The sequence below is a fragment of the Oncorhynchus nerka genome, linkage group LG9b (assembly GCF_034236695.1).
Source record: "Oncorhynchus nerka isolate Pitt River linkage group LG9b, Oner_Uvic_2.0, whole genome shotgun sequence".
In the NCBI taxonomy this organism is placed as follows: Eukaryota; Metazoa; Chordata; class Actinopteri; order Salmoniformes; family Salmonidae; genus Oncorhynchus; species Oncorhynchus nerka.
This window is the reverse complement of record NC_088424.1, coordinates 10,244,630-10,257,719: the sequence shown is the minus strand read 5'-3', so window position 1 is coordinate 10,257,719 and position 13,090 is coordinate 10,244,630. Positions and strand designations below refer to the sequence as shown.

Below are 13,090 nucleotides of genomic sequence, written 5' to 3'. Positions count from 1 at the left end.
CAGCACATTGTAATACACTGAATGTTCTTATCAAGCCAAAGTACCATGTAAAGCTCTTGGAAGCATTATAACACAATATTTGTAGTACCTATTGTAGTACCTATTTAAGTCTCCAAGATTATGATTTGTCACACAGAGACTAGAGAAAAAAAGGCTACAGACAATACGAGTCTAATTTTACCATATAAAAATTGCCCAAATCGATTTAAAAAATGTTCATGGTTGGTGCATTTTTCTGTGTTGCCTGTAGCAAATGGGCACAAAAAAAGACTGTGAAAAATGGAAAATATCATGTTTTATTCAAAAACCAAAAGCAGGCACTTTTGCTCGTGGTGTGAAGAGAACATTGAAAGGCTTTTTAGAGAATTGTAAAGAAAAAAAAAGGGCTAACTAATCTTTCTTTTGAGGTCAAGCTTTTCTTGGTCTCAAAAAACAACAATGGACAATCACATTTCACTCCTCATTGTTCATCAATTTGCAAAGCAGCTTCTCTAAGGTGGCATTGTCTTGATTTGGTTAAAGACAACGGTTTCCTCATATCAACATTTTTTTTGAGGAGGGGGGCATGTTTTGCAGAGGAAGATCTAAAGTCCTTGTAAATATTCACACCCCTGAAAGTGAGTCAATGTCTGTCGTTGACAATGGAGGTAGAAATAAAGGTTTTGTGAGTATACACTTCCAGTATAAAAATCTTAGTTATTGAGGCTTAATTACAACATACCTGTGTTCTACACTAGTGTTTACACCTTAAAACAACTACTCTATGTGGACTTCCTTGCTCAAGACCTAAGCAGACCAAAGCATTTGCAAAGGGCGTGCGTGCGTGGAGGAGATGAAGTGGGTTTAAGCCCTCAAAGAAGTCATCCAGGAAGTCAACTAATCAACCCAGCAGTGAATAGCAATGAAAGATTGTGTGGGTGTCTGTCTGCACTCTGCATGGTGGGTGTGCTTTGTGTGTGCATCTACACACTGCATGTGAGCGTGTGCGTGTCTGTTTTACATGTTCGTGTGTGTTAGTGGGGGATGGGAGATGAGATGTGTCCCTCTATAAATCTCGGGTTAAGGGTCTGAAAAGAGACCGGCGATCACTCAGCCACCCGGGTGGCAGGTGGAGGATGTGCTTCCGAGCCAGAGCCTGTTATTCAAATGAAGTAATTAGACAAACCCATCAGTCGTCCTGCTGCACTGATATTTAAATAGTGAAAGACCATAGTAGGATAGCAGTTTAAAGTGATTCTACTGATTATGTGATTGGGAAAGCCTCTTTTTGCCGTGTTTCACAAAAAACTAATATAACAAAAGCATTAAATATATATATATATATATATATATATATATATATATATATATATATATATATATATATATATATATACACATACACACATATATATATATATATATACATACACACACTACTGGTCAAAACTTTTAGAACACCTTTATCTTTACTATTTTCTATATTGTATAATAATATTGAAGATGTCAACATGATGAACTAACACATGGAATCATGTATTAACCAAAACAATTATCTAAATATATTTTATATTTCAGATTCTTCAAATAGCCACCCTTGGCCTTGATGACAGCTTTGCACACTCTTGGCATTCTCTCAACCAGCTTCACCTGGAATGCTTTTCCAACCGTCTTGAAGGAGTTCTCACATATGCTGAGCACTTGCTGGCTGCTTTTCCTTCACTCTGCGCTCCGACTCATCCCAAACCATCTCAATTTGGTTGAGGTCGGGGGATTGTGAAAGCCAGATCTGATGCAGCACTCCATCACTCTCCTTGGTCAAATAGCCCTTACACAGCCTGGAGGTGTGTTGGGTCATTGTCCTGTTGAAAAACAAATGTTAATCCCACTAAGCCCAAACCAGATGGGATGGTGTATCGCTGCAGAATGCTGTGTGCCTTGAAGTCTAAATAAATCACAGACAGTGTCACCAGCAAAGCACCCCTACACCATCACACCTCCTCCTCCATGCTTCACAGTGGGAAATACACATGCGGAGGTCATCTGTTCACCCACACCGCGTCTCACAAAGACACTGTGGTCAGAACCAAACATCTCCAATTTGGACTCTAGGTCAAAGGACAAATATCTACCAGTCTATTGTCCATTGCTTGTCCTTTGGTAGTGGTTTCTCTGCAGGAATTCGACCATGAAGGCCTGATTCACACAGTCTCCTCTGAACAGTTGATCGTGAGATGTGTCTGTTACTTGAACTCTGTGAAGCATTTATTTGGGCTTTAATTTCTGAGGCTGGTAACTCTAATGAACTTATCCTCTGCAGCAGAGGTAACTCGGAGTCTTCCTTTCCTGTTGCGGTCCTGTCATCACGGCAAAGGGTGGCTATTTGAAGAATCCCATATATAAAATATATTTAGATCATTTTTTGGGTTAATACATGATTCAATGTGGGTGATTTCATAGTTTTGATGTCTTCACTATTAATGCATAAATGATAAAAATAAAGCAAAAACCCTTGAATGAGGAGGTGTTCTATAACTTGACCTGTAGTGTATATTTATTATTTATGAAATCAATAGCTGTTTGGGTATTAAGTCCCTATAATGTATTTCTGATGGTGACATTTTACATGAATTGCTCAGCGCCCCCCTCTCATGTTTCTTTTCTGAGAATGGCATCGCAGACGCTCCCTACAGTCTCTCGTTGCGTTTAGACAATATCAATATGATACAATCGTCCTTGAAAAGGTTGTTTTGCTATGAAATGAAAACGTTTGACTTCTGCCATGAGTTGTGTGTTGTGTGTGTTTCTATGTGTACATGCTCACGTGATTGTTTGTAGTTGAGGGCAGCACATATCTCTTTTTCACAAGTACGAATGCTACTCAACTGTCAAGTTGTGTACAATGTCAAACATCCAAGGTTCTCCTTTGAAATGTGTTGGCTTGCAAGGAGTGAAGGGGAATGGAGGTTTGTCCATGATTACAGTTTAATCTGACAATGTTCAACACAACAGGGAGGAATCCATAGACACTTTGAGCCATCCTTGAGCAAAGTCTAAATATACATTCAAAACATATTTATGTCCAACTATGAATGGCGATGAATAAGAATGTTCTCAATTCAATACCAATATGTGCCATTAAGAAGACGCTTTTATCCTAAGCAATTTAGTAATCTGTGCATACATTTTCATATGGGTGGCCACAGCTGGAATCGAACCTTTTAATCCTGTATCAAGCCGAAAAACAGTTTCAAGCTGAAAGGGTTAAAAGCTAAAAGACCCTTTCTGTCTGAGCCGAGGAAAACCAGTGAAGTGTAGACCCCAGTCTACCAGACAGGAGTTGAAGTATTGACGTCTACTAGCCTGGAGTCAGGGGGGCCCGGCATAGATAACGACCCAGGAGACAGACCGCTAGGTGGGCATGACGACTCAGGCAAGCGGGGGGGATTTGAGACAGAGGTTGATCTGCGCTCGGCCCAGACAGCCACGGACCACTGAGTTCTCTCCAGTTCTGGCTGAATAAGGAATTATGTTGCATTTCTAGTCTGGCTGGGAATTGCCAGGGACCTCACTGTACGATATTATCATTATACTTAGGTGCCAATACGATATGCATTGCGATTCTCACAATTTAAAAAAATTGAACAATTCTATATGTATTATGATTAGATTCTGCAATTGTATTGCGATTTGATACTCCAAACATATTGATCACTATATTTCTTCTGCAGAAATACAATAGAACGTGAGAACGAGTTTTGATCAGTCAGAGAAATAAAAGTGCTGTAAAACACTATTTTAAAAATATTTTTTAAAAGATGGAGGACAAGCTATAGGATGAAAAATACAGAAGTTTGGCGCTGGTACAAATCGATACTTGGAGTCAAATATAGATATAATATCGTCCAAAAATAATATTGTGATAGATAACTATATAAAAAATATTTAAAAATCACAAATTGCTGGTGAGTTTGTTGGAATATATAGCCTATATTCCAGGGAACATATAAAATAGATAGACAGTGCTCTGTTGTAAACAAGCACCCACACAGATATTCACAGAAATCTCTGTTAATAGATACATTTGGCGTCTATGTATATTAAGTTAAGCACAGAAATGCCTGCAACTGAAATGTTTACTCCCAAATACACTCAAACTCAGACACACATGCTTCATCCTCAACCGCACCAGGCACAATCTACCCTGATGGATGGGGCAATGGCTTGGCTTAATTAGCCATGAAAGGCACACTAGCCAGCGGAAGGAAGGAAACAATGAGAGATTGAAGCCAGCCAGCAGTGGACAGCTGCCGTAAACAGCTGTTGATGACAGCCCCTCCCCGGAACACATTAAACTACACAGACGGTTCAGGGTTCTGGCCACCTCAACACACTCCTCTCTCTGCTCCTCTGCTCTGCTATGATGTCGACAGCCAGTCAGAAGGAACATCGCCTAGTCAAATGAGAAAAGATACAAATCAGCCAATTTTGTGCTGGTCGGGAGAGATTCGCTTAAGCAACATTGTATCTCTTTGATGCTCTATGAAATTGTCTAATATGGCTCATTCTGTAAAGATAAGTGTGGCTAAGTAACAATATTTATAGTACAGGAGACAAGGCCTATACACTGAGTGTTCAAAACATTGACATAGACTGACCCGGTGAATCCAGGTGAAAGTTATGATCTCTTGTTGATGTCACTTGTTAAATTCACTTCAATCAGTGTAGACAAAGGGGAGGAGACAGGTTAAGTAAGGATTTTTAAGCCTGGAGACATGGATTGTATATGTGCCTTTCAGAGGGTGAATGGGAAAGATAAAATATTTAAGTAGTAGGTCGAAGGTGCAACGGTTTGTTCAGGAACTGCAACGCTGAGACAAAGATAAACAATTTAGATATGCAAACATCTAGAAAGTTCTGGAACAAGACATTTGTACAATATATGCAAGGCGTTATCCATTCCAATGGGTTTAACATTGAAATCGCTTACATGGTTCTCTGTCCAAGTGGTCGGTAAGCCCAGAGAGCAGCTTCTCCAACTTAGGACTCATCCCAAATGGTACCCTATTCCCTATAAAGTGCAATACGTTTGACCAGGGCAAATACGTTTCTGGTCAAAAGTACTGCAATATGTTGGGAAAAAGTTTGCTATTTGAGATGAAGCGTTAGACTCTGCGAGATTAACAAATCAAATGGGGACAGGTTTTACATTACGTGTGCAATACATATACACCAGTTTACATATACACCAGTTTACATTTACACCAGTTTACATATACACCAGTTTACTTACACACCAGCTTGTAGTTCCTGGAAAGCGGAGTTTACTTTGCACATCTAAGGCTGTGGTCATTCTGATTTCTAAATCAACCCCAAGCCCCTACTACACTCTTATAAAAAGGGTTCCAAAATAATTATTTGGCTGTACCCATAGGAGAACCCTTTTTGGTTCCAGGTAGAAAACCTATGTGGAAAGGGTTCTACATGGAACCCAAAAAGGTTCTACCTAGATCCAAAAGGGTTCTACCTAGTTCCAAAAACGGTTATTCAAAGGGTTCCCTTATGTGCACAGCAGAATAACCCTTTTAGGTTCTAGATAGAACCTTTTCTTCTAAGAGTGTACCTAGGCCCTCCTGTAGATTTCAAACAATTGGATAGGTATAAGCAATAAGGGAAAACATTCCACCCAGTCTAGGGCAAGATAATCTTGGAAACCCATAAGTAAAATCTTGTGTAATTGTGTCAGATGCTCAATTAAGTTCTGTGGGAGATGTGTTAGAAAAGACGCTGGGTGGTAGCTCCACTCCCTTCTCTTTCCAGGTTTCGGGAAAGTCTTTTGGCTACATTTGAAAGATGCAAGCACATGTGAAATCGCAATTGTTTTTCTCTCCAAATTATCATTGACAAGAAATCAGGGCACAGGAACAAAGTTCATTGTTAGCCGCCGCATCCCACAGTCTGTTGACAGATGCTACGATACCATTTATATTACGTGCGTCTGTCCCAGAGATTATGGGCAAGGTGATGCAAATATCGCTTAATAAACGTATCAAATCATTTTAGATCTACACGAGTGGCTAGGCATGGCATAGGGTCTAGGCCTTTGGGTCGAATCAATGTAGAAATGGTGTATGCTAGGCATGGCATAGGGTCTAGGCCTTTGGGTCGAATCAATGTAGAAATGGTGTAGTCTTACTCACTAACACAGTAGCACTGTGTTTTTGTGTCTCGTTCTGGGAGCAACATTGAAAGCCTGGTCTGGTTAGCGCAGATAGTCGTTAGCTAGTCTAGGCTGGTCCAAAAGTGGTAATTACAGACCATAACACGGCTCTTCAAAGCCCACTCAGGCATGGTGTGTGACACATACAGAGGCATGACTGAGTAATACGCTGCTACCGCTACATCATTTTGTGCAGATTTCCTCCCTTTGATCTCTGCTGAGTCTGTTGCTAAACGTCGCTAATTTAGGTACTCTGCACATTTTGGTAGTCAGCAGCCCTATCATTACTATAGAAGTAGTGGTGCCTGGAGAAGTGGGTATCCTCTCCTTTTGACAAACATTTCCCAAACGCCCCGCCTTCTAAAGGAAATTCTATGAGAAACACGAACCACTTTTACATCCACAGTTTTTATGCGTGTAAGGTCATACCATTTTTTTTTTAAGCACGAAAGCTATGATGGAAACCGGTCGTTTCGGTACAATTTTATAAATGCAGACAGATATTTGTTCGTTCGACATGGTGGGGTCTTTTGGTGTCTGTAAAATGAATTCAGTGAGAAATGGTGGTGGAAATATCTTTATGCACAAATATTGATACAATAACCATCATGTCCAAGTAAACTTGGAGTCACGGGATGATAAGGTGTGTGGGCCTCTCATTATGACTCTGGAAACCATGCAGTTTATTAGGCTACAGATGAAATAAATGATGATGAACTTCACAGGGTGGTGAAAGTGCATGGCGATTGATGCTCCTTTCCCAAAAAATATTGAGGGTCTTATTCTGGTGACATGATGATTGATAATTAACTGCTGTTTGACAAATACAAATATTCAGACTTATCCATAATATTCTCACTATGTAGACTAGTTTACCAGCACAGCCTGCCTGCACTGTATCTGCGAGCTGTTGCCTAGAGCGCAAGTGCCAAGACTAGAGTCAGCACATTTGCTATTTAATGCAACAGAGACAAAACTATCGGTAGAGTTGAAAATGCGACGCAAACACATTGTGTGACGACCCTCCCACTCTGTCTGCCGTATTCTCTTTGTTCTTGTTTCCTTATTAGGATGCCGGTGGGCGGAGTTCGGAGGGTCATCAGCTACATGGGAAAGCTACACCTAGCTTGTGACACACTCTTGAATGACCTAAAATGATGAATCCCATTTTGGGTCTTTCACAGTCAAGCTAACCCAAGCTGTACTGTGCAAGTAGGATAATAGTATGCCTACTATTTAAACAGATAAATTAGGCTGTCAAACTGAGTCAGAAATTCACAGGTTTCAGATGTTTCCCTTTTTAAGTCACACTTTGAAATAGAACATCCAATTCTATTGTTTTTCTAAGTCAACAACAATGCTTAAACCACATTGGGAGACTTTTGAGGTCTAGACGAATGTTGTTCAATATTTAGTTTATTAATAGATAATTGGGTTTATACACTATATATACAAAAGTATGTGGACACCTCTTTGAATTAGTGGATTCAGCTATTTCAGGCACACCCGTTGCTGACAGGTGTATAAAATCGAGCACATTAGCCATAGACAAACACCGTCATAGGATGCCACCTTTCCAACAAGTCAATTCGTCAAAATTTTCCCTGCTCTAGCTGCCCTGGTCAACTGTAAGTGCTGTTATTGTGAAGTGGAAACATCTAGGAGTGACAACGGCCAAAAGTGGTAGGCCACACAAGCTTACAGAAAGGGACCACCAAGTGCTGAAGTGCATAACGAGTAAAACTCGTCTGTCCTCGATGGCAACACTCACTACCAAGTTCCAAACAGCCTCTGGAAGCAACGTCAGCACAATAACTGTTCGTCGGGAACTTCATGGAATGGGTTTCCATGGCCGAGCTGCTGCACACAAGCCTAAGATCACCATACGCAATGCCAGGCGTCGGCTGCAGTGGTGTAAAACTAGCCGCCATTGGACTCTGGAGCAGTGGAAACGCTTTCTCTGAAGTGATGAATCATGCTTCGCCATCTGGCAGTCCGACAGATGAATCCAGGTTTGGCAGATGCCAGGAAAACGGTACCTGCCCCAATGCATAGTGCCAACTGTAATGTGTGGTGGTGGAGGAATAATGGTTGGAGCTGTTTTTCATGGTTCAGGTTAGGCCCCTTAGTTCCAGTGAAGGGAAATCTTAATGCTACAGCATACAGCGACATTCTAGACAATTCTGTGCTTCCAACATTGTGGCAAAAGATTGGCGGATGGCCCTTTCCTGTTTCACCTTGACAATGCCCACGTGCACAAAGTGAGGTCCATACAGAAATGGTTTGTTGAGATCGGTGTGGAAGAACTTGATCTGCCTCCACACAGCCTTGACCTCAACCCCAATCGAACATCTTTGGGATGAATTGAAATGCCGACTGTGAGCCAGGCCTAATCACCCAACGTCAGTGCTCGACCTCACTAATGCTCTTGTGGCTGAATGGAAGCAAGTGCCCACAGCAATGTTCCAACATCTACTGGAAAGTCTTCCCAGAAGAGTGGAGGCTGTTATAGCAGCAATGTTCCAACATCTAGTGGAAAGCCTTCCCAGAAAAGTGGAGGCTGTTATAGCAGCAATGTTCCAACATCTAGTGGAAAGCCTTCCCAGAAGAGTGGAGGCTGTTATATTCGCAAAAAGGGGGACAAACTCCATATTAATGCCCATGCTTTTGGAATGAGGTGTTCGACGAGGTGTCCACATTCTTTTGGTAATGTAGTGTATGTCGTCCCTTGCGATAGGTTCTGAGATTAAATGGGCAATGATGTCGCACTCCTATCGCACAGCAATACTTTAACCTACCCATACTGTTGGCAGAATGTTTAAATCTTTAGCAGTAATTTATGCTGTATCTGGAAAAGGACTGTCCGTTACTGAACGAGAAAACAATGTCAAATTGTTGTGGACCTGTCAGCAGAACCTTTTTATATCGACTTTTCCACCAACCAAAATATGATGGACTGCCCGTGAATTCTGTAACATTGTAGAGCAGGCTACTAAATAAAATCCAATTACAGTACGTGTGTTTTTTGTCCTACTAAGAGGATTTTTTCTACTTTTCTACTGATGTTCATTACTGCAATGTTGGGAAAGAGCAAGCAAGAAAGGCATTTCACTGTACTTGTGCACGTGACAATAAATACTTCAAACTTGCTGCATAGGCCGACATCAATGTCAAAGATAAGCTGTTAAATTTGACTGTATGCCGGTATTATAAACCATGCTGCTAATGATCTTGCAAAACCAGAGATGCATATGGCCTATTTGCTAGGCCACTAGGCTGAGAGATGCACATGGTCATTTGTTGTATGGCTCCTTCGGGAAAATGAACCCATCACAGCCAGAAAAAGTGAGGAATATATTCTGCAATGGTTATGAAAATAAAATAAATAGAAAACAAATTCCTATGTCCTATGCCTATTTCAAGGAAAATACTATTCTAATAAACATATTTTCACTCTTCCCAGTAATGGCAAATGGCTACGTTATTGTTAGTATGTTTATTTTTATTTTTTATGAATAAGATTTTCATCATATCCCCGATTTGTACAAAATACTTGCCAGCTTGCAATAGAATATTTCAACCACTAGCAGATGTGCGTCCTCATGGTATAAATACTTGCCAGCTTGCAATAGAATATTTCAACCACTAGCAGATGTGCGTCCTCATGGTATAAATACTTGCCAGCTTGCAATAGAATATTTCAACCACTAGCAGATGTGTCCGCATGGTATAAATACTTGCCAGCTTGCAATAGAATATTTCAACCACTAGCAGATGTGTCCGCATGGTATGAAGTTTGCGGGGAGGTTAGTCCATTCTCACGTCAAGTAAAATTGTTTTAAATACCAACTTTTGCATGAACTGGTGCACGCACATTTTGGGGTATATTTTATACGTACATACGGTTTATAAATGAGGTCCCCATGCACCTAGCACGGTTGTTTGGTTAGTGGTGTTTCTGTAACACATGAGATGGAGTTTGCAAAACAAATGGCCACTGGATAGATGCAAATAATCATGATACCATTCTGCTAGGTAGGCAAATGCTACTTTGTAACTAGTTAACATTTAATTGAGAAGGTTTCTGGGAAAGCCTTTCCATCTACCAGAAGACAGTTATCATTAGCATCGCCATAATTAGCCTCACTATATTTTCCCTGTTCCTTAATTGTTTGGAACCTGGACATTTACTTGATATTATGAATCATTTCATAACATGTTTCAAAGTAGCCTAGAGCCAAATTCCCACCATAGAAACATGGAGGCAATTATTGTATAAAGACTTCGTATGTGTTCTCCTGTTCTATTGGTATTCTTTCAGCTTTCTTTCATTGTCTAGCAGCCAAAGTCATTATCCCAGTCATATTAGCAATGGTAATTGTTGCATATTTTAGATCTCCCTTCCCTCTCTAAATTTCAAATAAATACTTCCATCTCTGTCAATGAAACCCCTTACAGGTGCGGGGTGAATTTTAGAACAGTGTTTTCCCACAAAATGTTTAACATTCGCAGCATTCTAGGCCTACCACATTGCTGTGCTAAAATGTGAAGAAATAATAGTTTATCAACATTTTAAGCTAAACATACTGATCTGTTCAATCAGCCTTATTCATTGAAACGGCGTATACTTCCACTAATTTGCTACACATCCTGGGGATTAAGAACCATGAGTAAACATAATGCCCCCTAGAAAAATAAACGTGGACAACCCACCCAACTCATGCCTGACCATACTAAATAAATACAAAACAAAGTATAGACCTGGGAAGGGAGTCCAAGGGACAAATGATAACTCCTCCGCCCCAGTGTATTTCTTTTCACATCAATCTTAAGCAAAGCATCTAGAACATCACAGATAGTAAATTGTTGAAATGAAAACAAAGATTCATGTTGGGTAGTAGTGAACACATGTTGGGTAGTAGTGAACACATGTTGGGTAGTAGTGAACACATGTTGGGTAGTAGTGAACACATGTTGGGTAGTTGTTTTCAACATCAATGTTAAGCAAAGTCTAGAACATCATGGATGGGTGGTTGGGTGTAGAGAACACATGTTGGGTAGTAGTGAACACATGTTGGGTAGTAGTGAACACATGTTGGGTAGTAGTGAACACATGTTGGGTAGTAGTGAACACATGTTGGGTAGTAGTGAACACATGTTGGGTAGTAGTGAACACATGGTGGGTAGTAGTGAACACATGGTGGGTAGTAGTGAACACATGGTGGGTAGTAGTGAACACATGTTGGGTAGTAGTGAACACATGGTGGGTAGTAGTGAACACATGTTGGGTAGTAGTGAACACATGTTGGGTAGTAGTGAACACATGTTGGGTAGTAGTGAACACATGTTGGGTAGTAGTGAACACATGTTGGGTAGTAGTGAACACATGTTGGGTTATTTATGCAGCCCAACATGTCCAGTATTTACCCAGGGCTGGGTTACCAAATAACCCAACATGTGTTCTGTCCAGTATTTATCCAGGGCTGGGTTACCAAATAACCCAACATGTGTTCTGTCCAGTATTTACCCAGGGCTGGGTTACCAAATAACCCAACATGTGTTCTGTCCAGTATTTACCCAGGGCTGGGTTACCAAATAACCTAACAGGTGTTCTGTCCAATATTTACCCAGGGCCGGGTTACCAAATAACCCAACATGTGTTCTGTCCAGTATTTACCCAGGGCCGGGTTACCAAATAACCCAACATGTGTTCTGTCCAGTATTTACCCAGGGCCGGGTTACCAAATAACCCAACATGTGTTCTGTCCAGTATTTACCCAGGGCCGGGTTACCAAATAACCCAACATGTGTTCTGTCCAGTATTTACCCAGGGCTGGGTTACCAAATAACCCAAATTGGGTTGTTTTTAATGCAGCATTTTTTTGAATGGATGGGACTTGGTCAAAGTAGTGCACTAAATAGGGAATAGGGTGCCATTTGGAACGCAGAAGATGTGTAGCCTACATTCAAAATTAATTAATGACCTCTTTTTTTCTTTGTCTTACTAGATCTGTCGGAGAAGAAGAGCGACCTACGAGTGTGTGACGACTCCAGTTGCCGTTTTGGAGGTGTCTGCAGGGATGACGGAGCCACGCTGAAGTGTGTGTGCCAGTTTCAGGTATGTGGTGTAGTTTCTACCAGATTTTGTGTGTGTACATGTTTACCTACGTTATCAGGTTCAGAATGTCCTGACAAGGTAGGAAAACACGAGCCTGCAGTGTGTGTATTTTTATGTTGAAAAAATTATGAATGATATGCTTGGCAGAGGTGGGTAGAGTGCTGAAAATCTGGATTTAAGTGAAGGTATTGTTACTTAGATTGTAATTTACTCAAGTAAATGTAAAAGTAGCCCTCTTAAGAAACTACTCAAGTAAGAGTAAAAAGGATCCGGTCAGAAAACTACTTAAATACTAGTTACACATTTAGTTTGTTAATTTTTTACACCTTATGGTAAACAAAGATAACAACAACTTAGTGCAATTGATTTGAAATGCGTTATTTAAGCCTGCTAGCACCATCTTGCAGATGTCCTTCAGCATAGTTACTCCCTTCACAGAACAGCGCAAACTGGCTCTAAGCAGAATAGAAAGAGGAGTGGGAGGCCCCGGTGCACAACTGAGCAAGAGGAGAAGTACATTAGTGTCTACTTTGAGAAACAGACACCTCACAAGTCCTCAACTGGCAGCTTCAATAAATAGTACCCGCAAAACACTAGTCTCAACTTCAACGTCAAAAAAATCTCCTTAGGAGTGAAGACGTGCTTCACTTCAAGAGCTGTGGTGGAGATACAGGGTTTGATGGACAACTGAGAGACAATAAATGTATAATCACAGAGTAAAATAAATGTATAATCACAACAGTCACTAGGTTTTCATCTGACAGCGACAATAG

At 40.7% G+C, this 13,090-nt stretch overlaps 1 protein-coding gene across 2 annotated transcripts in view; it reads left to right on the top strand.

Moving 5' to 3' along the window:
* tmeff1a (transmembrane protein with EGF-like and two follistatin-like domains 1a) overlaps window positions 1-13,090 on the top strand; it is a 77,414-nt gene that overhangs the window by 46,134 nt on the left and 18,190 nt on the right. For both annotated transcript variants that reach the window (XM_029642018.2, XM_029642016.2), the window contains exon 2: window positions 12,208-12,317. In XM_029642018.2, the coding sequence (XP_029497878.1) occupies window positions 12,208-12,317 (110 nt within the window). The remainder of the gene's footprint in view (window positions 1-12,207; window positions 12,318-13,090) is intronic.